This window comes from Mirounga angustirostris, unplaced genomic scaffold (genome assembly GCF_029215605.1).
Source record: "Mirounga angustirostris isolate CCGP_5_RB_7025 unplaced genomic scaffold, mMirAng1.0.hap1 SCAF_10, whole genome shotgun sequence".
Classification (NCBI taxonomy): domain Eukaryota; kingdom Metazoa; phylum Chordata; class Mammalia; order Carnivora; family Phocidae; genus Mirounga; species Mirounga angustirostris.
Genome location: NW_026991718.1, coordinates 51,021,676 through 51,048,725, shown reverse-complemented (window position 1 = coordinate 51,048,725; position 27,050 = coordinate 51,021,676). Strand labels below are relative to the sequence as shown.

Genomic DNA, 27,050 nt, shown 5'->3' with positions numbered 1-27,050 from the left:
TGCTCCAGGCTCTTCCCTCCCATTTGTCCTGCTATAAGGAACTTCCCAGATTAATGATCCTAAGCACAGTGCTGAGGTCACCCTTGTGCTGGCAACTTCCCAATTCAGGACAGAGTAGGGCTGGATCCTTTGGAGGCCCCTTGATTACTTCTCCAACTCTTCCTTCCTCAGGCCAGTTTCCCTACTGTTTTCTCCAAATCTGTTCTGCAAATTTTCTCTGTACAGAATCTGCTTGCTCCCCTCTTTAGTTCACAGCGGGGCATTTACTACCTCTCATGACTGTGATACAGTGCTTTATCATTTATAAGCACTCTCAAAAACTATTTACGGACCTCCTCTCATGTGCCTGGACCGAGGTTAGCCCTGGAAATACAATGAGTAAAAACAGATGTGGCTGTGCTTTCATAAACCAAGTCAACATAACCTGTTGAAGACCTTGGTCCCAAAGTTCTCTGACCCACAATCAAGTGAATTTGGGAGGGAAGATATTTTCCTGCTGTTCCTTTTGCCTGCCCCACCCCCAGTGGAAATCTGGCCTCCCTGGAGCCACGGGGACAAAGAATAAGACTGTGTCTTGCAGAAGAGGACTTTGCCAACCACATGAGCATCACAGGGGCAGCTGTTGGGATGTTGCAAGCCCAATAAAAGGGGCCATTAAACTTCTACAAAGCTAAGCAGAAGTTAACACTTGTATGTATTGCAACATCTTTATTTCCTTCCTGTAACTAACACAGCCACAGTGAGGAGCATGTACATGTGTGAGCCCAGGCTAACTGCTTTGGTTTCAGAGCCTCAGTTTCCTCACTTGTAATAGGTGGTGAAAAATCTCTGATATTTTCATGGGGTTGTTAAAATAATCAAACAAGGAGCACCTGGGTGGCTTGGTTGGTTGAGTGCCCCCAACTCTTGGTTTCGGCTCAGGTCATGATCTCAGGGCTGTGAGATAGAGCCCCTCCTCGGGCTCTGTGCTTGGGGAGTTGGCTTGGGATTCTCTCTCTCCCTCTGCCCCTCCCACCCCTTTCAAAAATAAATAAATGAAATCTTTAAAAAAATAATCAAACAAGATAAAAGTACACGGAAGAGCTTTAGAGAACTATAATGGACAGCACTGTTAACAGTTCAGAAATAACAGAAGTAAAACCAATGAATCACTGAAGTAGTAATTAATACAAGTTTACTGCGCGCACACGAAAAGGACGGTTTGCAAATCAGGAGCACTCAAGCCAAAACATGGAATGAGGCTCAGAGATAATATCGTTATAAAACAGCTTATTTAGTGACAAGACCGTGACTGTTTATTCTTTACTGCGATTGGTTATTGTGGTGTCTAAATGGGGTATCTCTCAATCAGATGGCGGGCGAGGATCCGGTGGAAGCTGGTTGGGAGGGACGTGAAGGAATTCACCCGTGGCAGATATTGAATACACCGCAAGGGAGAGGTGGCAGGACAGCAGAGGAGAGGCTGTCTGCAATGAGGCAGTGAGTTGGGGCTGTTTTTAAAGAGGGAAGGTGAAGAGGTATAGCAACATATGGAATTCTCCCCTTTTTGGTAACTGTGCCTGGTTTTAAGTAGCTCATCGGTCAGTTAGGGCCTACGGTCAGCCTGTCTGTATTCAGCCAAGTGGTTGCTATGGGCCCTTTCTTCATACCATTGCTCAAGCCCGTTTGCCTAAAAGCAGCCTGTACAGTTACAGATTTAAAATTTTCTTAAATGATAGGGAATTGGTCAGTGGTTACCTCTAATGAACCTTGGGAAGCAGTTCAAGTTGTGCTTATGATTTCTAGAGGCCTAAGCGGCAAATAACCCAGGTCGTTAGTCTTGCAAAAGAAGCTAAATTAAGCCTTGTGTGTATGACTAGACTGATTTTGTCCATTCAGGGAGTTTTCAAGGCTGCTCTGTTACCTTATTTTGCAATCCTGTATTTTACAATCTCAAGTGTGCTAGCCACATTTCAAGTGTTTAGTAGTCCCATGTGGCTACTGTGCTGGAGAGCACACGGTCTTTAGTAACGTAAGTAAAAATTAGTTACCATCTGTGTAGTACTTTAAGGTTTCCAAAATTCTTATGATATTTAAATCTTGTGTTAGTCTGGGTAGGTGGACGTTTATCGTTTCCATTTTGTAGATGAGAAGCAGCCACAGCAGCGACTGTGTATAATTCACCCAAGGTCCTCGGCTAGTAAAGCTAGTAAATGGTGCACTCAGTCCTTGTCTTTGAATCTGGGCACTTTCTCTTTTGCTTCCTTTTCTAAACAAGCAGTACAAAGGGAACCTATCATACATACAGGTCCCAGGGCTCACTGCCCTAGTGTGCAAAAAGGCACAGTCCTTTCAAAATCCACCTACAATCGTCTCTCTAAAAATCCTGCCCAGTTTAAGCCCACCAGAATTTATAAGTCCCATTATTCTAAAAACGTGTGTTGGATTAAGCGCCTTCCAGCTCAGATGTTTTGCAGATGTAAATGACACAGGTGGGCATTAAAAAAAAAAAAAAATCCTGCCTCTCTCTCTGATATTTTCTATGACTGTAGTGATTTACTTTTCAACTACTCCTGAGGGTTACATTGTAGTGTTTCAGCGTCCCAAATAAGTAAGTCATGTGATAAAGACTCCTCTCTTCCAGTCTAAAAGAGCACATATATGCCAAAGGTTCACACCAAAACATAACCAGACCCAACTGGCTATCAGGGAAAGAAGGTACTAGTGCAGGGTGTCTCTAAAGTAAGACAGAAGGTACCTCCAGGGATGGGGAGCGGGCAGAGCAGGGACCAGGCCAGTTTGAGAACTGCCCTGTGAAGGACTCGTCCCTAAGGCTGAAGTTCCTGAAGAGATGCCAAGGGCAGCTGACCTCACTCCTGGCCTGACAAGCTGCCCCACCGTGGGCCCGGAACAGCCTGGAGCAACCCACGGAGGCTCACAGGAGCCCCCGCCTGGTTCCGGACCGTGGCTAGTATTTACCCCCCTTCTCGCTCCCTTTCCCTTTTCCCAATCCCATGGAAGTAAGCAGAGTGGGAATGGTGGCTGGAGGGCAACAAAAGGTTTCTAGTCTATGTCCCCGCGGATACCCCGCACAAAGAATTGAACTGAGCGGGTGCTAAAAGCTGACCGCCCCCTTCTCTGGTTGCAAGGACAGCCTCCAGGGCTTTTCTCCTTTCCCTGCCCAATTCTAGTTACTGCTGATTACCCATACTCGGCACAAGTGCAGCGCGAAGTCTGCGTGTGTTTGTGTACACAGAAGTATGACTTTTGCTATGGCCAGGCAGCTGCTGGGTTGGGCAGTCTAATTTTTTAAAAAGATTTTATTTGACAGAGCACAAGCAGGAGAAGCGGGAGGGAGAGGGAGAAGCTAGCTCCCCACCGAGCAAGGAACCCGGGGAGCATGACCTGAGGCGAAGGCAGACGCTTAACCTATGGAGCCGCCCAGGCGGCCGGCACAGCCTCATTTTTGAGGTGCCCCCCCAATACCCTTGCACCGGCTGCCCGGGGCCGCCTCTCCGCGCCGGTCACCCTCAGTCTACGTGGCTCATAAGCAGTGCGCACGCGGGGGGCGGAGCTGTCAGCCACTTCCGGGCGCTGGGGGGTGTGGGCAGGGCAGGAAATTGTCCAGTGGGTGGGAGCCGACACCTGTTTCTGGCTGCTCCGCTTGGGCTCCGGTATCCGTCTCCGGAGGAAGGGTCCAGGAGGCGGATAGGCGTCCGGCCGGAGTCCGCAGGAGCCGCTGCGGACCGCGCTCGCCCAGCCCGGGAGTCTCGCCCAGCCCGGGCCTGGGGCTAGCGGCGCCCCGCCCCGCGCACACGCTGTCGCGAGTCAGCTGGACGGCGCGGGCGTTCACGTGACCGGGGGGGGCGGTGCCGAGCGGGCGGGAGAAAAGGAAACTGCGGGATCTGCGGCGGCGGCAGCACGGCCATGGCCGCACTGTACGGGGGTGTGGAGGGGTGAGTGTGGCTCAGCGGAGGGAACCAGGGAGGGGCGGCTTGGAAGCGGCAGGAGGGCGAAAGCAAGGAAGCCTATGGCCAGGCTGGCAGGCTGGTGACCTCCCACCTTAGGGGCCGGCCGCTTTGGGCTTCTGAGCTGCAGGGTCTTGCGGAGGAGGGGTGTGTGCACGCGCGGCAGTGCCCTAGCGCTTGCGGGGACTCTGCGTGTGCACGGCCACACCCGGGGCGGGGGGTCTTTTATGTTTCACGGCGGAACCACACCCCTCTCTCCCACGAACGACCCACTCCACCGTCCCCCGCTAGATCAAGAAGCTCCTCTTCCTCATTCCGGATCCCGGAGAGAGTTCAGCTGAACAGGTGTCGGGTGTGAAGTTGCTGGACTCGGGGTGGGGAGTGGGAGTGTGGTGGAAGCCGGGGACAAAGACCTTTGCCAGAGAGGATCTGGTAGCTAGAATAGCTGCCAGCCAAAGTGCTAGCCTGTGCTGATGCCTGGACACCCCCGTTCTTGTCAGCATTCCAGATCGAACCCTCTGTCATTCTCTGTCACATCTGGCCATAAGAGAGGGTGGCTTTTGTCACAGCCCAGGCACTTACTTTTGAATCTGAGATTGGGATTACTTGTGTGCTGCGCTGACTCACAGACCCCCATGTCTTTTTTCTTTTGTTAAGGTTGATCTCCCCCATCCTGTGTCTATTGCACTTTTTAAAAATCAGTACAGGAGCTTGCGCTCATCCCTGTTATATTCATGTGTAAGATATGACCTATTTTTCTAGGTTGTCGAGATGCTTACGGACATTGAATCTGTTGCCTCGTGCATTAACTACCCCTTGAAACGTCTTGTCATCTTTGAGTTTGATCAGCAGGTCTTTAGTGTCCTCTTTTGATATTCCCAAGAGTTCTGATCAATGAAGAAACATACATCACACACCACAGACCTCCCTCCAAACTACCATTTCCCCCACTAATAAGCATTTCACCATTTGGTTGCTTAAGTAGGTATAAACTCTGTCTGCCCTCTGGTCAGTGTTTCTCCCAAGGGTGTCTTGAAGAACTTGGTAGCTGGAGCTGGATCTTGAAAGGCAGCCTTTAGCTATTGCGAAAGAAGCAGAGACATGTGCCACTCCCTTTAGTCACATTTACTGCGTGTTGGCCCGTGCCAGGCATGAGGATGGATAAAGGATCGGGAGCTTGTAGTGCAGTGAGAGGCAGACAGAAAAACAAACACTCTTACCAGAATCTTTCCGAGTTGTGGGGGCACTGATGTGGTTTAACTAATGGAGCTGTGGCGGTAGGCCATGCGTCAGGGGTTTCAAGGGCTAGGTGATAGAGAAGTAGGGTCTTGCAAGGTAAGTAGGACATCCCCGAGGGAAGCTGAGCAGTAGCAACATTTCAGTCCGGTAGCACATCAAACCAGACCGCAGAAGTGGGCTTGGGAATGGGAATTGGGTTTGCCAGAGCTGTCACCATGGCCCTGGGCTCTGCTTGTGACAAGGACTGCACAAGCTTAGCTGTCCCTGCAGGTTTGTCTGAGCAAGGCTGAGTGCCCCCTTGTGTTCTGTAGGGGAGGCTCACGGTCCAAGGTCCTTTTACTCTCAGAGGATGGGCAGATCCTGGCAGAAGCAGATGGACTCAGCACAAACCACTGGGTAAAGACCCCACTGAGGGACCAGTGGGTTTGGTTGTGGTTTTATTCTCTGTAACTCCCATTAAGATGGTGGCTGGGTCCGAGTATAGCAGCCTTTTGGGGCAACACAGGTCATGCAAGCCTGTGTAATTCCTCCTTCCCTTGATTGGGGCCAGCTAATCGGGACAGACAAGTGTGTGGAGAGGATCAACGAGATGGTGAACAGGGCCAAACTGGAAGCAGGGGTGGATCCTCTGATCCCTCTACGAAGCTTGGTGAGTCTGGGGTAGAGCCTGGGAATTAAGGCGCAGAAACACAGACAGCCATTTTGACTAGAGGAGTCTGATGACTGCAGAGTGAAAGGCCTTGGGGGCTTAGTCTCTGGTCTAGAAACATATATTCTCACCGATTCTAATGGCTTCAGTTGTCACCTACAAGCCACAAGGATGGGAAGAGCCCAGGGCTTTGGAGAGCCCTTGAGACCCTGGTTTGAATCCCAGTTTTGTCACTCAACATCTGCGAGACCCTTAGCAGGCTACTTAACTCCTCTAAGCCTCTGTCTCATTTGGGAAATGCAAGTAACGGTAGCTACCTCAATTGTTGGGAAAGAATAATGACGTGGTACATCCCAAAGTGCGTAGCGTAGAGCCTGACCTATAAGCACTTGTTAAACGTCAGCTGTGAGTCTCTGCTCAGACGTTTCTCTCAAGCTGCTGTAGCTCCGACTACCCCTGGCCGTAGCCTCAGTGAGAGGTTCTGCAGGCACAGGGAAGCCCCCTGTATTCCACACCAAGCCCACCTCCTCCGCTTGCTCTTCTGCCTGACTTTTCCGTTGAGGGCACTGCTGACCCTCCCACCCTCCAAACCTGGCATTATTGAATCCCCTCTCTGGGTTCATTCCCAGACCAGGTTCTTCTCGCAGCCAGCAGCCTCCTGGTGGGTCATTGGGTGGCGCGGAAGGAGGACTGGGGCTGGATAAGCAGGCTATGCCCAGATGTGGAGGGAAGGGCTGGAGAAAGGAGCTGGGTCTGGGGCCCTGCCCACTCGCTCACATCCCACGCGGCCTAGGGCCTGTCCCTGAGCGGTGGGGTGCAGGAGGACACACTGAGGATCCTGACGGAGTTGCTGAGGGACCGATTTCCCCACCTGAGTGAAAGCTACTTAATCACCACCGACGCCGTGGGCTCCATCGCCACAGCAACACAGGATGGTGAGGAGGAGGAGGGCAGGGTGTGGTTGAGAACTGGTTTTCTTGGGAAAGCCCTTTAGTTACAGCTGGCAGAACTTGTCTCGAAATATCTGGAAGGCAGCCTCCAGCATACCCCGCCCCCTTCTCCCTGCTCTTTTTATTGGCTTAAGTCCCTGCCAGAGCAAGGACCAGACAGAAGGTGCGAGGGCAGAACGGTATCTCGGTCAGACCTGAGCCTCCACTCCAGAGGCCATGCAGTGAGGAGGCTGCCTGGGAGAGCAGTTGAGGGCTAAGAAGAAGACGGGTAGAGCTCTGTGCTAGTGGAAAAGGCCTTCGTATCCTGAGATTGGCATTTGAATCTCCGCTCCTATTTTGTCAGCAGTACCGTCTTGGAGAAGTTATGGAACTCTTGAGTTTCAATTCTCTCCTCTATAAAATGGAGGCAGTCATAGTCACAAAGGTGGTTTAGGATGTTGAATGAGTATCACTGTGTGAACAGGGTCTAGCACAATCCCTGGCTCATAATAGGTACGCAGTAAGGCAGGTAGTCACTTAGGTGGGCAAGGAGGCAGGCTTGTGTTCCTCTTCGTCTCCTAGAGAAGGGCTCTGTGTAGATTGGAGCTTCTTTGAGACGCAGGCCCTCCACTTTCAGGCGGGAAACTAGCTAGGCTCAGTTTTCTCTACAAGATGGGGTGGTGATCCCGGGGCTGGTTTCCATCCTCTTTACTCAGTCAGAAGCTGTGTGCTCCGTGCAGGGCCTTGGCCACACTGAGCCTCTGTGCCCTTTCCCCAGGTGGGATCGTGCTCATCTCTGGGACAGGTTCCAACTGCAGGCTCATCAACCCCGACGGCTCTGAGAGCGGCTGTGGCGGCTGGGGCCACATGATGGGGGACGAGGGCTCAGGTGAGTTCATGGCAGCTGGGCCTGGCTCTGAGGCTTAGGGCCCTGGACCCTTCCCTTCCTGCCGCTCCCCATCTTCCTCTCCGCTGCCCTTGGCCACCAACCCCTTGGGGCTCTCTGGGACAGCTCCTGAAAAGTTGCTCTGCGTCCAGGATAATGGCTTAGAGAACACAGGGTGCAGATGACGGACTAGTGGCTGCCCTTGGTCTCTGCAGCAGTGATTCGGATCCAGCTTCAGACTCACGCCTCAGCGTAATAGTTGTTGCCCACCTGTGTTGACTTTTGGAGTCCTTGGGGAGGAATTGACACTGTGAAGGTTACGGCCGTAGATGCCAGTCTGCTAATAGGAAAGGGGTATAGAAACTCCTCCTGCGTGACCTCTTTATAGGTAGCAGGTACACCTTTTCATAGGGGCCTTGGGGGCCAGCTCATGGCAGTGACCACAGTGGTCTTTGTCACAGCTGACTGACCTTGTCTTTATTTGTAGGTAGGAGCTGGCGTGACCCAGCCTCACCTCTTGTCTCCCCCCTAGCTTTCCCTCTGTGGGTTGTCAGATACAGTCGAAATCGGGGCACCTAATTTGCTGTAATACCGAAGCTGGTCATTAACCTGTGAACTCAGGGAGACTACCCCATCTTCTTAGCCCCCTCTGCCCTCCACAGCCTACTGGATCGCACACCGAGCAGTGAAAACAGTGTTCGACTCTATTGACAACCTAGAGGCGGCTCCTCATGACATTGGCTACATCAAACAGGCGATGTTCAGCTACTTCCAGGTACTTCCCCTGCCTCTGGTAAACATGCCCACCTGGGATGGGGCAGTGGGATACTGAGCAGCAGTGAATGTAGGAGAAGAACTGGGTGAGCCGAAGGGAAGGCAGGGTGAATGTGGGTCAGAGCTGGAGGATGGAGAAGTTCCAGGTGAGGATAGGATTCGTAATGATGGGGGTGATACATACCAAGAGGATGTCAGGCGTGAGGAGTGGGCAGGCTGGGGACAGGTGGTTAGCTAGAATTCATTCTTGGGCAGCTAGGCCCTGCTGGGAGATGAAGGTAGATGCCATTTCAGGCTGGAGTGAGAAGTGCGGGGTGAGATCAGGAGGTGGTGTACTCAGAGACAGCAGGGGAAGGTTGAACAGGTGTGTCAATGAGCTGCTTCTGGCCTGCATGGGTCAGGGAGGAGAGCCTGTGACAGAGGTGGGGACGGTGGGCGCCTGGGTGGCTCAGTTAAGTGTCTGCCTTTGGCTCAGGTCATGATCCCAGGGTTCTGGGATCGAGCCCCTGCATCGGGCTCCCTGCTCCGCGGGAAGCCTGCTTCTCTCTCTGCCCCTTTCCCCCACTCGTGCTCTCTCTCTCTCTGTCTGAAATAAATAAAATCTTTTAATTAAAAAAAAAAGAGGTGGGCAGGGAGAGTTCTTGGGGGAGGTATAACCTCCTACCCAGGGTTGTCCTCTGTCTGGGCCATGCTTATTTGTAGTGGACTAGGAAGCAGCTGTTTTTAGCTGAACCCGAGGTAAAAGGGGAGAGGAGAAGGAAGATAAGTCTATTCGATAGACCTCTCTGCATGGGAGCCACTGACATGAGCTGGGGACGGGCTCAAGGAAGGAGATTAGAGATGCTGGAAGGTAGGACCTGTATTTTCAAGGTTCGGGGATTAATTGATTACAGAGAAACTCTGGCCAGGGCCAAGGTGAGGAAGCGGGAGGGACCAGGAAGAGAAATCACTTTCGATAGCGGCTGCTGTGGAAGGTGCAGTTAAGCTACCCTGACCCAACAGATTGGTTCTAAACCCCGCTAGTAGGTCTACCACACCCTCTTTTAGCCTTTAGTCATTCTCACAAAGTCACTACAAGGATTAAATGCGATCGTGTGTGGAACATGCTTACTGTATGGCTGTAGGTGCTCACATTGTAGCCTCCCTTCTCCCATTTTAGTGTGTACTCTGGGGAAGCGCCCATCCCTCAGTTCCTGCAGAGGCCGTTTGTTAGGGTGAGAGAAGGAACTTCTATGGTCAGAGGAGTTTGGGAGAAATGAATAGATTTCTGAAATAAATTTACACAGGGCCTTTAATTTGCTAGTTCACACTGTGACCCTGAGAGCCGCAATGTGCAGTAGTCCTTAGATTCTTTTTGCCAAAGAAATCTTTTCAGGAGCACCTCAAAGAACTGCAGAACGGGGCGCCTGGGTGGCTCAGTTGGTTAAGCGACTGCCTTCGGCTCAGGTCATGATCCTGGAGTCCCGGGATCGAGTCCCGCATCGGGCTCCCTGCTTGGCAGGGAGTCTGCTTCTCCCTCTGACCCTCCTCCCTCTCATGCTCTCTGTATCTCATTCTCTCTCTCTCAAATAAATAAATAAAATCTTTAAAAAAAAAAGAACTGCAGAACGCACTTTGGTGCATATAGATCTGTGCTCTGTGCTGTGTGTATCCAAGCTAATCTGTAAGGAGTGATGGAATCCATGTGGGGAAAATAAAGAACTTCCCTCAAATGAGAAGTCTCAAATCCTTGTGTTCTCTAGAACTTAAAAAAACAAACATTATTCCAGCTTTTCAAACAGAGACATCAGGAAGATCAACTTGGGTGGGCAGACTGCACATTTTCCTTTGCTTCTGATAACTGTGCACTTTCTGTCTCTCAGGTGCCCGATCGGCTAGGAATCCTCACCCACCTGTATAGGGACTTTGATAAATGCCAGTTTGCTGGGTTTTGCCAGAAAATTGCAGAAGGTACGGCGGGGCGGGGGGAGAGGGCAGGGTTTTATTTGGTTTTGTTCCCCCCAAAGACTTCCCTGATTGGGGGATGGAGTGGGGTTCATATGGGAACTGGAAGCTAATTTCCCTTTGACCAAGTGACTTCAGTTCTTTGTACCTTGGGACTGGTAGGCCTTGGGCAGGGGCCAGAAGGACATGTGAGTTGTATTGACAATTGCTTCCTATTATCTATGTTTCTCTTCTTGACAGTTGTCGTGGCTCGTGCAGGCTATATGTCTGTTTCTGAGAAATTTCTGAAGCAATTGTCCTTTGGGCAAATCTGTAATTAAAAAAGATAAAAAAACAAACTAATGATACCGGAAGAGCTAGGAGATCATAGAGAGGTTCGGCATGGTGGGTTGGGGGTCAGGAGAAGCTAAACCGTAGGGCTTGCTTGTCTGCACAGTGCTGTTTCTCCACTATAAGGTTCATACTCCCTTCGTTTGGAGGCCCCTCTTAGATCTTGCTGGACTGAGGCCCTTTCAGAGCAGAGCTAGGGAGGGGCGGACGGACAGCAGACTGTTGGTTGGGGGGTGGGGCAGGAGCACCCGCCAGCTGCTCAAGTAGGGTCCCCAGAGTTGGGAGACCTTCAGGAACAGACTCGGTCACCCCGTGTAAGCTGGAGTACAGACCAGATGCCACTGTGCTTCTCTAGTGGGGACGGCCGCTCTCCTGCGCCTGGAGTGAGCCACCTCGGCACAGGACATCCCTCCTCAGCCGGGAGTACCTGGTGGGAGTGGGGCAGTAAGGATGAGAGACCGCTTTGGGGGCTTGAGGTGGGCATCCATTCCTAATTTGGACCTTTCCTAGCTATAGGTGCTCCTCCTGTTTCTACTCTGCAACAGAGGACAGGCAGCTCCCTAGGTACTCACCAACTACCCTCCCCCCACCCCACAGGTGCCCAGCAGGGAGATGCCCTCTCCCGGTTTATCTTCAGGAAGGCTGGGGAGATGCTGGGCAGACACGTGGTGGCAGTGTTGCCTGAGATTGACCCGGTGAGTCGAGGTGGGAAAGGAAACCTGGATGCTGCTGGGCCAGATTTGGCTCTTTCCCCTCAGGGATGAGACTCTCCCATCAAACTCTGTAAAGGGGGCACAGTTTTAAATGAACTTAGGGTGTGAGAAAAACTCTGTATAAAGTCTCTAACACAGAAAAGTTCTTGGGTCCAGTGCCTCGCCTCTGTGGCTGGCCCGCAGCCTGTATTTATATAGAGTAAATTGCTTTAACATTGTACATGTTTCCGTCCACTTCCTCCCTTCTCTTTCCTTCCTCTGTATTGTTGCTTCACCCTTTTTCCTTTCCGTTCTCTCCCTTGGCTTTATGATTCTCCCTTTTCTTCAATCTACCTTGGCTAGAGGGAGAGTAACAGGGATCGGGTGGGCTGGTCTTAAGAAAGTACCTACTCCAGCGCTGGAGAGGTTTGGTCGCCCCCAGTGTCCACTTCTGCTCTCCGCCAGGTCTTGTTCCAGGGGAAGATGGGCCTCCCCATCCTGTGTGTGGGCTCTGTGTGGAAGAGCTGGGAGCTGCTGAGGGAAGGTGAGCCTGGGGTGGGCGGTGGAGGGGGGGTACCCGGGAAAGCTGCCTGCCCCGGGGAAGACTTGGGACCTGGGCCCTGAGGCCTAGACAGGCCACAGCCCTCTGCCTTCAGTCTGCCAGGGAACCCTTTTACTGTGTCTCACTCAGCTTCCTTGAACTCTTAAAAAGATACTCTTTTTCAAGAATTTATTAGCTATGCACCACTTCTTAAAAATTGGAGAAAGAACTCCGTTGAAATGAGAGCTTCTCACCTGCATGTGGTGACATCTCTAGTCAACACAGTTGCAGCCAGAAGGAGAAAAGGTGTCTTCTTTGCCCTTGCAGCGTTGGTTCAGGTAGCTGTGTGCTATCATTAGCCATCCTAAAGTAGTTGGAGGGCCCCACTGCTTCCTTGGAGGTCCTGGCATTGGGTGCCCGGTGGCTGCAGGCTCCAGTACCCCACAGCCCTTTCTGGGCTCATGTCCCGGTGCCCTTCCTGTTAGGGAGTTGGCAGGACCTGCACAGGAATGCCTCAGGGCTTGGGCCTCTCCTTTACCTCCCTGTCTTTGTCCACCTTCTCCTGGTCTCGACCACAGGGTGCTGGTCTACTCTCACCTCCGCCCTCTGCCCTCTTTCCCTTCAGGTTTCCTTCTGGCGCTGACCCAGGGCCGAGAGCTGCAGGCCCAGAACTCCTTCTCCAGCTTCACCCTGATGAAGCTGCGACACTCCTCTGCCCTGGGTGGGGCCAGCCTCGGGGCCAGGCACATCGGGCACCTCCTCCCCATGGACTACTCTGCCAATGCCGTTGCCTTCTACTCCTACACCTTCTCCTAAGGGGCTGGCCCTGGCTCCACCCCTCCAAGCCCAGTGGACACTGGGTGCCGGAAAGGAGGCTTTTTTCCTTTTTTTAAAGAAAAACACATCTAAAAGAGAATAAATGCACTTTACCCACTCCCCAATTAGATCGTGTTACCAAGCACACTTGCTGTGTAGATCCTCAGTGCACCTGCCAGCAGGTATCCCAGAGAGCTCAGGAATGGCTGTAGTCTAGGATTTAAAGCCCCGTGCCCAGGTGCTTGGCCTGTGGTTTGCAATCTGCTCACCATACAGTTTGGCAGATAATTCATGTGTGCTATCCCTCCCCATGCCCCCCAACATTAGCATACTTAAATGCCGTGCTCTGCCAGGTAACTGTGATCTCCGTTTCTCCTGTCCAAGTGAGTAATGATTCCTACCCAGCCATTTGTGCTGGAACTAAGTGTTCTCTGTGGCCGTAACCTCAGACACTTAACACCCTCTCCTGATAGTCCCAGTAGGATTTAGGAGATGGTACCATTCTGGTCTGGGAGAACTACCTCACTGGATTTGGTACTTAGAGGTAAACAGCACATTTTGCAGTTTTTCCCCTATGAAAGAGTTCTTGAGAGGTTATGAAGATGGCTGAGATCTAAGAAGGCCAATTAGACACAAGGTGGCCTACTTACTCCTCGTGACTTCTAGCCTGGCTCTGGTTATAATATGACATTTTGCATTTGTTGTGTGACACGAATGATGAACATCAGTGAAGAGCAAACATGATTCCTGTCCTCTGGATACTGTTAGTTTAATCAAGCCCAAAGCTTCCTGTTGGGCGGCGCATGGTGCTTGGTGAACTGAAGACAGATCTTGATCCCCAGTGGCTGCCTCTACGGGCGTTCAGAGTGAAAGCTGTTAGAAGGCATGGAACATGTGCGTCAGTCATTCGAGATCTTGTTTTCAACTAAGATTTTTGTCTTCCTCCTCCATGAGGTGTCTGATTCAGTAGGTCAAGGAAGAGGTGGGAATGTTCATTCCTACCAAATACCTTGGGTGATTTGTGCTGCAGAGGTCCAGGATCTGCACTTGAGAGAGCTCTACCCTATAGCTTTTGAGTGCTGATTAAGCCCTTGAAGAGGTCTTGGATACTTGTTTCTCAGGTCAAGTGACACTGCTTTCACAGTGTAGAACAGAGTGGCAGTGGCTCTCCTCCCATCGCCCTAGCCCAACACAAGCCGGGGTTTTGAGCAATAAGAACTCAAGCCAAATTCCTTCTGAGGAGACAGGCAGCCATCTTCACATCTCCTGTGGTCTAAACCACTAGGAGCCAGCTTTCAGCAAGTCCCATACATCTGATAAAAAGCTTGCAAAGAGGAGAAAGAGAGGAGGTGTCTTTGCTATATCTCACAGTTCAAAGAACACTTACTAATGTGCAGGGAGCTTTGGAGTTGTGTGTATATGTGTGTTTTTAAGATTGATTTATTTTAGCGCACGAGCAGGAGGGGCAGAGGGAGAGAGAATCTCAAGCAGACTTCATGCTGAGCTCAGGGCCCGATGTGGGGCTTGGTCTCATGACCCTGAGATCACAACCTGAGCCAAAACCAAGAGTTGGGCACCTAACACGACTGTGCCACCCAGGCACCCCTGGAGAAGTTTTTTACATGCTCTTGGGACCAGGAACAAGCAGTATTTTGGATTTAGAATCTAGACTCTCACTGGTGGAGAGTTTATATTCTTCAAGAATATGGCCATCTCTCTTCGTTAAACCGTTGTCTAGGCTCTACTATTCCAGTGGGAGAGCCAAGCAAGGAGCACATCTTGACTAATTTTGTTAGTCTTAGTACATAAATATTGAATAAATGTTAGTTGAAAAAAATAAAGCCAGTGGGCGTCTGGGTGACTCGGTTGGGAGTCCCAACTTGTGATTTCGGTTCAGGTCATGATCCCAGGGTTATGGGAGTGAGCCCTGCATCCGGGCTTCACGCTCAGCTGGGAGTCAGCCTGGGATTCTCTCTCTCCCTCTGCCCCTCCCCCATATTGTATGCACGCTCTTTCTCTCTCATAATCTTAAAAAAAAAAAAGACAGTATTAAAGTGTATACAAGGTCCAATGTGTTCCTAGATCCTTTAGCCAGAGATGTGACGAAGTGCCTTATTTTCCAGTTAGTAAGGCTCTGTTACCAGAGGTTGCAGGGCAGAAAGTCATAAATCATTTTTGATGAGTTTCCCCCCCTTTCATTTAAACTTGCAATCTCCTTCCTTAATAACAGGAGCAATTAATAGGATTCCATACTATCAAGGCCTTGGAGATGAGCCTGTAACAGCCTTGTGACAAGGCAAGAGCTTAGAACAAGAACTGGACTCAAATGAAGCCAATGCTGCTTTAACCTACCTGTGCGATTTCATGACCGGCACAGCCTCCTCTGTCACGTTCATTCAGCAAACCCTGAATGTCTTATGGCTGGCTGATGGGTGCTCTGAGGATTAAAAATGAGTACACCCTTACCCCTTATACCAACTGAGAAGTTGTTAAGAATTTATGGAACTGCATGTTTACAGTATCTGCTTTTCTGTAATGTATTCTACTTCAAGTAAGTTTAATGAAATGTTTTAAATGAATGAATATAACATTCACGTCTTCAAGGATGTGAATAGCTCAGGCCCTGTATATACATAACTATAGTATCTCAGGAAGCTATACACAGGCAAGTCTGCTCAGATCTTCTTCCCACCCCCCCACCCCCACCCCAGTTTTAGGAAGGCAACAAAGAAATAACTGCACTCAAAACCCAGAGGCCATGGTCTGGTCCCATGATCTTTTGCCACATGATACAGCCCCTCGGAGAATCACTGGGAGGTTCAAGCTAGGTGTAAACTGAATAACTGTGAATTACCAAACACCCCCACAACAGAACGGACGATGTCTGCTTGTTAACCCACTAGCCCGGGTACCTAGAACAGACTGGTCCCTAGCAGGCTCTCAAACTTGAGTAGTTGAAAGGCAGATTCAGAACCTTTACTTGTTTTCTAGATCGGAGTCAGCTTTCCCCTGAGGCAGGAAGATAACAGCTATCCAATTTCCTTTTCAGTCCAAGGATTTCCTGTTAACCACCTTTGTTCAAAGCTATACACATTACTGTGCACATTTCTGCCTCTATGTATTAAGCACCTTCCCTGTGCCAGGCAGTATTTTGAAATTAAATTCAGTCTAATTTTCACAGCAGTCCTAGGAGGGAGGTGTCGCGTCTTTATAAAGTGATGCGCAGGCTGGAGGCACTAAAAGTGCTGGAGGTGGGATTCACTCAGGTCTGCGACTTCCAAATCCAATGCTTTTGCTACTTTGTAACAGTATTTAGAATGCAAGATGATGCAGCTGAAACCATGGTCCATCTTAAGACAGAAATCTCACAAGGGGCACCTGGGTGGCCCAGTTGGTTAAGTGTCTCTTGCTTTTGGCTCAGGTCATGATCTCTGGGTTGTGAGATCAAGCCCTGTGTTGGGCTCTGCGCTCAGCAGGGAGTCTGCTTGAGATTCTCTCTCCCTCTCTCCCTCTGCCCCCCCCAAATAAATAAATCATTTTTTTTTCTCTCTCACAAATACACACCACACATACATTCCCTGTACGATGATATATAATCACCCAGCCTTAGGAAAAACAGTATGACTGCCGGCAAGTAAATGCATTTTATTCTCGTTTTATTGAGATTTTTCCACAGCTGCCATTTGGTTTGTATAGCAAAATTTTTAAAAAGTAACTTTTTCCCCATTTTTGATATTTTTATGAAAATCATTTTCTTCGATTTTAAAGCCCTGCCCCTCCCCCAAAGACATATTAATAACTACCACATAATGTGTACTTAGAGGAGAGAAAAGGAACAAAAACAGCTCTTAAACACTTGTGAAACAGGGATCAAAGGCGAAAGTCAAGACGTAGGCCCGCTGGAGGTGCGAAGCTGCTGCGGGGCACCCATCCGCACTCTGCTATCCACACCAGCGAACGGGTAAGCCACGCACAGACCCCCGGGGGCTTCTCGTTCCTCAGGCTGCACTCCTTTTCTCCTCTCGACCGCCTCTGCTGGCTGTCGTTCGCTCCAGATCCATCCAACAAAGGCAGCACAATCTTTAATACACATTCAGCTTTGTAACGGAGACAATACTGTATTCAAAGTTCGGCGATTCCCCTCCATCCAGTTCGGGAGGATAAAATATCCAACAGAGTACAGATGGTTTTGCTTTTGTGTCCACTCAAAACACATTCATTAAATTATCAGATGCTTCAAAAGTCCTGATGTGTAGACAGCACAAAAGTTCCTTATAAAAAAGTTGCAAAGTTATAAAAATTTCTGCAGCAGTTTAGGCTCCTCGTGTGGAGGTCCTGATGGCAAAGCTGGTTCTGATAAGCAGTTCACGTGCTACGCGCAGCAGCTTGCCCAGGAGTCCTGTGCTCCGAGGGTTCTATTTAGACCACAGGAGGCTGAAATCTAAGTTTACAAGATTCCCTGCTGACAAAATGTGGCATATCCATCAATGGAATACTACTGGGTGCTCTAAAAGAACAAACTACCAACACAAGTTAGGCCTCATGGATGAAACTCAAAAATATGCTAAGGGAAAAAGCTAGCTACAAGAGACCACAGTTTGTAGGATTCCATTGATATGATGCCCAGAAAAGGCAAATTTGTAGAGACAGAAAGATAAGTGGTTGCCCAGAGCTGGGAACAGGATTATCATGTAAATGGACACGAAGGATCTCATGGGGTGGGATGGAAAACGCCTAAAACTGAGTATGGTTATGGCCTCACCATTCAGGAAACTTACTAAAATAACTGAAATGTACACTTGAAATGGGTGAATTTTATATGTAAAATATGCCTCAATAAAGTTGTTTAAAAAAAAAAATCCCTGCATTAAACATTTCTGAAGGCTCAATCAATAGGGCAGGATTATCACTTACTGTCGAGTTACACAGGAAAACACTGTACTATTTTCTAGTAAATAGCTTAGAGTTTCCCAATGCCCACCAGAACTGGGTCAGTCCTCCTGTTTTCTCCACTCATTTCCCAAACGAATGCATCATGTCCCGGGAGAGGGGCTGGAATACACAGTCTTCCCCAGTAGGTGGCCATCCCCAAATCTTGGTCAAATTTATGAGGTATGTGCTCGTCCCCATACCTAAACGTCACCTAAACCAAGAACCATTATTAACCTTGATGCTGGGACCCTTATCGAAGAACACCTGTCCTCTCTGATCACATCAGGGTCGATTCTGGGGCACCTGATGTTTCTACACGGGGTCTGCAGCCGCACTAACGAGAGGATTCAGTCCACGGTTTCCTTTAGCGCCTTCACACAACTTTCCTCTCTGACGTATAATTGCCAGAGTATTGTAATGGACCTCTTTACTCCCTAGCCTCTCCAAAATCAAGACAAAACTGACACTAGGACAATACACAATCTAAAAAATCCTGCTTAGTAGTTTACTAAAAGCATTTTTTTAAAGCCATAGTTAGCATTATAACCTTAGAGACTCCAGCTGTTTTGACTTTGAAAACTAAAGGTGCTGCAAAAGTCCAGCCCCTGCCTTACAATCTGTTTTGGTTTGACCATACTCGACCCCAGGAGTCTGCTGCCGCAGTCGGAACACGCAGAGCCCCACGGCTGCAGGTGCTCAGGCCTGCGCGGTAGCTGTCAAGTTCTCTGCTGTCGTTCAAAGACCTGGAGAAACTGAAAAGGCATTTCCTTGACTTGTTTTTTTTTCTTGAAGAGCCAAGAGATAAAATAATTTTCACCTCGGAGTTTTAGAGTCCAACAATCACAAAACTCAGAAACCAGTCACGGATGAGCTCACACCGGGCCCAGCCAGAACTGGCACTCGCTGCAAACACACACTCCATCACTGCTCTACACATTCTCAAGCTTCCAGCTGCCGATGGAACAAGTTTCAACAGAGTTAGTGGCTCAAATTCAACGTCAAAATACCAACTTATAAATACCTGCCTCGCCGGTCAAGGTGCAGGCGGGCATGCGCCCAGATCGGTTCCTACGAGGAAAGGAAAGTGGGGAAAAGACGGAGAAAAGAGCTGGGCTACGGAGAGAAACTGCAGCACAAGCCGACTCGCTAAGAACAGGGTCGTGCTGCTAGCCGCTTCCTGCTCCGGGAGTCCGCAGACTCTCGTGTCTGAATGGGACTGGAAAGTCCAGCCCTCAGGTTCCACTGCTCATCTGGCAGGAAGCTCTCTTACTCCCGACCAAATCTGCCTTGTGAAACGGTGCTGAAGTCCGACATCCAAAACGGAACCCCACAGCAGACAGACAAGCCCTTTGCACTGCTCCCAACATCTCAGCCATCCTGGTCAGGACAGCAAGCTTCTTCAGGATGAAGAAACGGCTCCATCCGGATCCCTACAGGACTTTCCAGACTGGGAGCCACACTAGAATCCATTGTTTCTTTCTGAGGGAGAAGCCCACGCTCTAGAAAATGGCTCTTTCTGCAGTCTCAATATATTGCCGGCAGCCTTCAGGACTCTGCGCTTGGACAAGGTAATGGAGACTGAAGGAGGAAACGGAGCCCTGGGGCACACAGACCTCTCTTTTCCTGCACTTCCAAGGCCCTCTCCCTATTAGAGGCAACGACCCCAGTTGAAAGCTGAAGCTGCAATAAAGAGGGTTCTTTATTCACAGCCGTCCCTGGAAACGAGTTAAGTGTTCCATTCTCTTGAGGTAGAGGCTTTGGGCCTTTGGGTATTAATGTGCACGCCTGGCAATACAAGCTCCTTACGCTACTCTCCTGACACGTGACCTAACGGGGAAGGCCATTCTTTAAATGATGCCATCCTATAGACTCAAATGAGGAAAAGATGTGGGTTCGTATTTTAAATCTGACATTAGCCTGTTGCTGTTCAGAAAGTCAACAAGGGGAGCACCTAAGAAAAGGTAGAAATTACTAAGCTTTCTAGACAACGGTCCTTTCCTTCCAACCTCTGTCCCATATCCACATACTGAATTTACACAGACTTTATTTCATTACGTGGCCTTTTCCTGATAGGCCTGTCACACAACACAGTAGCAGTCATACAGAAGCCGCTGTGTCCCCCTCAGGCCTCTGCAAGTCCTCATCCTAGGAGGATGGCCGGGACTACACACGTTCTCCTTTAGACCTGACTCTGCCACCTACATCTTTATCACACAAAGGCGCTTCTGGTGCCCAGTTTAATCCCTTATGAGTATCAACAAAAAAACCCCTGTGATTTATAGTCAGGAAAAACAAAAGGAATATACCCAAAGAGCCCAACCTAGAAAACTCGTAAAGCTGGGTATGTGGGAACAGCAAAATTTTATATGCTGAAACTATCCCGCTGGGTCACATGGTCACATGGGTCAAGCAAGACTCACTCTCCCAGGCTTTTTTTTTTTTTTTTGAGTTCTTTTGCATAAATCTGTAAGGTGGGGAGAAGCATCCAAATTGTGAGCTGAGCTTCTCGCTGGTGTCCTGAAAAATATGTTTATGTGAGAAAAATTATTGGGAATAATTTACTAAGGGAAGATACCAGGAGGACCAAGTCTTCATGGGGCTGGCAAAAAATTGCCAAAATACTCTTAAGACACAATTAACAGGATTCAAGTTTGACTACTCCAGACTGAAGCTGAGGGCCAGCACAGCATACCTCTCCTTCCCCTCTGGTAACAATATCTCTTCTTACCAACAGTAGGGTTGGGGTGGAAAGGAGATAGGGGACTAGATGCCATGAGGGACAAAGTGACAAACCCACCCTAGAGCTCTTTTACCTCGTAAATAATGAAAAATGAGTTTGATGGTAGCTGTAAGCAGAGACTTAAGAAAAGAGCAGCAGTGACTGAGTGACCCAAATGACAATCACTGGCACAGTCCTCCCCTGCTGGTTTACAACCTTCATTAACCATCAGAAGAATTACCATAAACCAGTCCTGAAGTCTGTGTTTTCTTGAATGGGGTTCCAGGCAAGGACACGTGGGCTTGGCGGGCCATGGTAATCTGCTTCATCACAGGAAAGCCCCGAGGGGTCAGGGGAGCTGGGCTGTGAACCCTGATTTGCAACACCTCCTTCTTCCATTCGTCCCTCTTGTCATCCAGCTTAACAGACTCGATAAATAGTTCTCCAAGTGTTCACTGCCCTTGGTAAGTGTACAGTAGGGTGAGAAGGGCATTCTTAAACACCCAGATTTTCTTGGTCAGCTTATTTTGTTTAAACACACACAGCAGAACATTCCTGATGAAGGGGAAAAAAGACTGCAATTTCCTTAACTCAAAAAACTAATAATAATAATAATAATAATAATAATAATAATAATAATAATAGGAAACTGCTCCAAACCAAAGTCAGTAGAACAAAAGAGAAATACTCAGAGACTCAGAGGCTTGTAGAGTAAGACTGAGCTCATTAGTTACTCCAGTCACAGTGTCAAGTTAAACCACTATCCCCTTCCCCACTGTGCACCCCTAGCCCGCCCCACCCCCTTCTTCAGCTCCGCCTCTTTGTGCAGCACTGTCCCCAGGTGTGGGGACATACAAGTTCTCCTCAAAGCTTTCTGTCAGCTCAGTACTTCACTCCTGGAATAAATTCCTTGGCATCCGGGTTCAGATTACTTTTGCTCTGAAATAAGAACCAAGAGATAATAAATCCCACTTTAAAAGTTGTTTTCTCCCTGCTTCCACTATTACCAGTACCTTCCTCTCAGCCACCAAGAAGGAAAAAAGCTCCAGCTGCTATTGCTGGGCTGCTCTCAATGGCTCCTGACATACTAAGCCTTGGCCAACCTCATTTTCTCCTCCTGCTTTGGACTCCTGTTCTCTTCATGATGCTTTCATTAGAGACTTGCAAGTTTGACTGCAAAAATAATTTTTCAGTTCACTGAGTACCTTAACTCGATGAAAATCCGAGTATTCCACCAAAGCGGTTTGGTGACCACCATCCCTTTATTTTCCACCTCGCTGTAGTCTCTTTGGTTATCTACCCTCTTGTGAACGTCCAAAACCTGAGCAAACCGCAGGGCACAGTCATTTGGAACATGAGTTCTGTGAGAACTAAGTCACTCACAGAGTTCTGACTGTAAGTAAACACGAAAGGCAGGAAATTGGTTTATCCAGTCTTTTAACTTTAAGTGGAAAATGGCCTCTTAGGAGTATGTTCCTTCCAAAACTGCATCATTCAAAACTATAAATACAGATTTGAGGAATAGTAAAAGGAAAGAACAACAGCAAGTGATCATTTGAAACCAAACCTCTTCTGCGTTCAAATTCTTATCCCTAATCCCAGTTCTACTCTGAAAGGCCCCCTGGGGGAAATGAAAGCCAGAGATGCGGCCACAAGAATGTTTTCACGATGCTGTGTGCAACGTGTCTCCAAAGCACCCTCTTATCAAAGCCCATGGGATGATGGGTGAAGAGACAGGGGCCAGAGGCTTGCCCAAGGTGGCAGGGCCAGAAAAAAAGTCTGTCACTCCAAATCCCTCATTCTTTTCACTATGTCTCCTGTGCAACTACGTACGGCTCTTACCAAAATATCTTCAGACTCGTGACCACCGCTGACGGACAGTCCATTTAACTGCTGCTGCAACTGTCCCATGGCCTGAGGCAGGTCCCGGGAGGGGATGAACCAGTCCTGGTCTTCTTCATCCAGCATCTCCTGGAAGCAGCGGTCTAAGAAGTCTTGCTCCTGCAGCTCCTCCTCCACCTAGCAAGCCAAGGTGAGGAGCTCACACTTACCGTCCCAGTACGACTCACCCCTCCCAGTTTTCTACCTCTCTCTTTTGGAGGGTATCAGTCAGCAGTTGAGAACCATCTTGTCTACTAAGAATTAAGACGCTTCGGATGACTGGCTAGAGAAAATACAAGTTTTAGTTTTTTCAACCAAATTCCATCAACAATAAGACTGAGGAAACAGTTATTCAGAAGAGCAGAAAGTCCAGGCCTTCACATCTCTTCCGACATCTCTGCGTGACACAGACATGTTCCATCCATCCAGATGGCACTTACAGAAAATCATTTTAAAGCTTGAGACTCTTTTCTCAGTCTTGTTAAGCAACTCTTCTTAAATTTCCCATTTTACAAGTATGAAAAAGGTACAGGAATTACATAACTAGACCACTACCTGGATAGTGGAGATTAAATCAAAACCAACTCTCAGCTTCTGGCCCTCTTTTCTGGTAATGAGGCCCCTAAAGGAGAAAAATACTTTCAGAACCTTAGAAAGATATAAAGAACACTTTTTGGCAAACCAATAGAAAATGATGTCATCAATGTAGGTATCCTTTCAAAACAAGGAAAAATAGGAATATTTAAACAATTTTGTATTTCTTAAAGATGGCCCTAAACTAACGCACTATGTATCTAGGATATTTTACACCTCTTTGCAGACATCATTAACTCTTAGTAAAGAGAACGGTCCAGTCTGCAGATTAAGTGTGGTTTTAACCGGCCCTGGGCCTCACATTTGGCCATCCCTTCCCTGCGGGCTAGTGGCGACCGATTCATAGCTTACTAGCACCACCATCGAGGGGAAGTCAAGCAAAAATAATCACCCAAACTAGCTCATACACTTATTCATGAATTCAAAAGTCACCAGCAGCACAAGACGTAAAAATAGTCTTCAACATTACAATTAGCCACACCGATCTCAAGTAAATTAGATAGTTACGAAGTACTTAAAGTAACAACCACCACAAAATATTTCCAAGCCGTAAGATTTAACATGACTGCTCAAGATCTGCCTTGCCTCTACCCGAGAGCATGACAGTGTGCTCCTCCTTAGTAAATCTACCCTCATTCACAGGTACACAGAAATGGTTACCCGGGTACAGGGATGTGACTGCAAGCATGATCTATGTGCTAGTCCCACAAATCATGACACAGTGAGCTGACTGGGGGGAGGGGGGACTGCCGGCTGCCCCACTAAACTTGTTTCCTTGTTCCCAGAGCACCAGGCTGTTCAGTTAAAACCGCATTTCCTGTCTCCCATGCTGGCGATGGCCACGTAACTATTCATCATGTAATGTCTTCCCGAAGGGATGTGAACACTTTGGCATCACTTGGTCAAAAGGAGTCCCTTCCTTGGCTTTTACCTCTCCCCCTTTCCCAGTGGCTGGACTTCCAGTTATCCTTCAGCTACTCAGCTGATCAATGCCCTGGCCGGGCTGGAACAACACCATCGGAGAAGCGTATGGTCGCAGAATCACTGTCTACCTAGAATGCCTACCTTGAGCTATTAATGTCACGGGGATACAAGACAATGGATTATTGCTGAGTCTTTGTTCAAAAGGTCTAGCCTTTCCCCACCTAACACACTTCTCCATCTCAGACGTACGTTCTGCCAGTGCCTGCGTCCCCACGTGGGGAGCATGCCAGGCTGGCCCGTCTGCACACAGCTGCTGTTTATACCCTTGAAGTCTATACCACATCGCCATGGCATGAGATCCTCTTGCAATCAATGTGTGGCGAAGTGTCAGTACCTTCCTCCGAAGTACCCTACTCTGGTGTCTTACCAGCTGAAGAGGCTTCTTGGGTGAGCCCAGACCAGGCCTCCATGCATTTTTGAATTATTCTCAAGCTGATAAACCCATTTCTTTTGTTATAGATGGATGGTAAAATATTATAGCTGTTGAGTTACACGCATCTTAGCCTTCCACTTCTTTTTTTACCTGTCTGTTGAAATCTTCTTCGTTCTCCATCCACATGTACTCTGCAAATGGGTTTTCCTTCTCATCGTGCCCATTTAATCCCTGATCTTCCTTGGATTTTACATTAGGTGATGTATTTGCTACACTGGGTCCATTCATTATGACAGAACCTAAACAGAAGCAAAAGAAAGGATCAAGGGAATGAAAACCTAGAACAACCAGATTCTTCCAGAAGCTTCTAAAGTTCTAAGTCAAAGTTATTACCTATAGATGAACAGAAACTATTAGTCTGTGACTGTTAGAAAACTAACCATATTCTGCAGTTATCAACTATACAGATGTAGAATTCTTAAAGAGTTAAAAGAAAAAAAATGTCTAGGCTCAGTTAGTCTTTCTAGGCAAGTGGGAGGGGGAGATCTTTTCAAGTCCATTTTTTGCAGGTTCTAGAACCTAATCAAGGTCACACAGCTTCCTTAATGTTTAAATAGGTAGAGGAAATGCGTTTTTTGTTTTTTTTTTTTAAGATTTTATTTATTTGACAGAGAGACACAGTGAGAGAGGGAACACAAGCAGGGGGAGTGGGAGAGGGAGAAGAGGCTTCCCACTGAGCAGGGAGCCCAACATGGGACTGGATCCCAGGACGCTGAGATCATGACCTGAGCCGAAGGCAGATGCTTAACCATCTGAGCCACCCAGGTGCCCTGAGAAAATGCATTCTTAATGAACACTGTGAATGACTATGCCTTATTCTGATTCTCAGGCTGTTTTTCTATAAAACATATTTCAAAAAATAATACATGCTCATTGTATTGATAAACAAAAAGGAGAAAATTAAGGTTACCAGAGTTAACCAACTATCCAGAGTTAAAAACTGTTAACAAGGTAGTGCATATAACCTTTCTGACTTCCCCTAGGTGTATGCAGACACATAGACACACACACACATCCCCCAAGCATCCATCCTTAGAGTAACAGCATGATGCTCTATCATTTGCCTTTTCTCATTTCTGTGTTAATATTACCAAACTGTCTTTTGGGGTATTTCCAATGTTTCCATGTTATAAAGATCAGATGAACTTCTTGTGTTCATCTTTTTCAATGTTTTCCTTAGGATAACTCCTAGAAACTGAACTGCTATATTGGAAACTATGTTTGCTTTTTTTAAGGCTCTTGATTTATTGCCACACTGCCATGAGAATTTAAATTCCCACCAGTAAGATATCAGTGCCTATTCCTCTGCACTGAGTATTATTATTTTTTAAGCCACTGCCAATCTCTTAAGAGAAAAATTGTCATTTATGGTTTACATTTACATTTCTGTGATTTTTTACTGAGACTGAATATTGTGAGATATACTTACCGGTCACCTGAGTTCTTATTTTGTCATTTTTCTGCTCAAGTATTTTCACCATTTTTCTATCAGGGTATGTATCTTTTATCTGCTATAAGGACTTTTATTATATTTGTCATAATTTTTATTTTTCATTAAAGAATTTATAAATTAAAAATACTATATTTGTTTGTTTGCTTAATTTTTTGGTGGCAGTTTTTGCTGGCCTTAATTTTTGTCTACATCTTGTGTGAGTGTTTGCCTGTCTATGGCTTTTTAAAGTACATACATATTTTTTTAATTGCTTACACTTGGGCTTCCAAATCCACACTGATGTGTTTGCTGTCATCTGGAATGTGTCTTTTTTCTGTTCTTTACTTAAATCTTAACCATTCTTCAGAAATCATTGTAGTCTTTACTCATTGCTTCCCTCCTCTACCTTCCTGTACCTTGTGAGCTCGGAGTTCATACTACTTAACTATTCTCTTTCATATACATAATTTTTCTCTTTCCAATTAGATTCTCAATTTGTGAAAATCAAGATGGAGGTTTATAATCTCAATCTCAAATCTATCTCCTCCCCCATCCTCCTTGAGGCATCTTTAAGTTTTCTTTCTTTTTTTTTTTTTTAAAGATTTATTTATTTATTTGAGAGAGCGAGAATGAGAGAGAGAGAGTACATGAGAGGGGGGAGGGTTAGAGGGAGAAGCAGGCTCCTCGCTGAGCAGGGAGCCCGATGCGGGACTCGATCCAGGGACTCCAGGATCATGACCTGAGCCGAAGGCAGTTGCTTAACCAACTGAGTCACCCAGGCGCCCCTCTTTAAGTTTTCTTTAAAAATTTTTTTCCTCACTCATTTCCATCGTGGCAACATTCATGAAAAAGTCTTTCTCTGCTTCTGGGTACACTAAAAAATTATTGCTTACTCCCCTTTAAAGTTCTTGCAATTTTCTAACCTGTTATGAACATTAGAAAATCTAATCTTCTTAAAAGACAAGGGAGAATTGTGATGAGTAAAAAATTAGATGAAAAATCAACTCATTGATATTTCAAAAAGAATTTCATTTATGGCAGAAACCATTTAATTCACTGCTGTTTTAAGTAGGGCACCTAGTATAAAACATATTGGTTTAACACATTTTAAATAGAGACAAAAGAAATCAATGATTATTCCAAACACTGCTTATAATAATAATTCTATAAGCCTAAAGAAGGTAGGAAACCAGTTCTTTAATTTTACCACCTCCATTTGCAACATAACAATGACAGAAGCAAGTCTGCTCTAACTGCCAGGGCAACTCCATGACTAAGTAGGGTATCCCTAAGCACAGAGACTCTTCAAGGACCTGACCCTTGCTGGG

General features: G+C 47.6%; 2 protein-coding genes across 7 annotated transcripts in view; one reads left to right on the top strand and one right to left on the bottom strand.

Moving 5' to 3' along the window:
* Nucleotides 1-3,597: 3,597 nt before the first annotated feature.
* On the top strand, nt 3,598-12,894 carry NAGK (N-acetylglucosamine kinase). Of its 6 annotated transcripts, XM_064572355.1 has the most exons (11): nt 3,604-3,935; nt 4,239-4,292; nt 5,498-5,582; nt 5,737-5,835; nt 6,629-6,770; nt 7,543-7,653; nt 8,313-8,425; nt 10,287-10,374; nt 11,296-11,393; nt 11,856-11,934; nt 12,557-12,894. In XM_064572355.1, the coding sequence occupies exons 1-11, from the start codon at nt 3,907-3,909 to the stop codon at nt 12,745-12,747; spliced, it is 1,089 nt and encodes a 362-aa protein (XP_064428425.1). In that variant the 5' UTR covers nt 3,604-3,906; the 3' UTR covers nt 12,748-12,894. The 6 variants fall into 6 exon arrangements, with proteins under 6 accessions (XP_064428426.1, XP_064428425.1, XP_045740753.1 ...); XM_045884797.3 differs by lacking the exon at nt 4,239-4,292 and having other exon boundaries at nt 3,605-3,935; XM_054509777.2 differs by lacking the exons at nt 3,604-3,935; nt 4,239-4,292 and adding an exon at nt 4,308-5,282.
* Nucleotides 12,895-16,372: 3,478 nt separating this feature from the next.
* Nucleotides 16,373-27,050, bottom strand: part of PAIP2B (poly(A) binding protein interacting protein 2B) — a 34,464-nt gene continuing 23,786 nt past the window's right edge. Inside the window, exons 2-4 of the mRNA XM_045884796.3 lie at nt 24,381-24,529; nt 22,241-22,417; nt 16,373-21,337 (exon numbers count right to left, since the gene is read on the bottom strand). Of these exons, the coding sequence (XP_045740752.1) occupies nt 21,281-21,337; nt 22,241-22,417; nt 24,381-24,518 (372 nt within the window). The 5' untranslated portion in view covers nt 24,519-24,529 and the 3' untranslated portion in view covers nt 16,373-21,280. The remainder of the gene's footprint in view (nt 21,338-22,240; nt 22,418-24,380; nt 24,530-27,050) is intronic.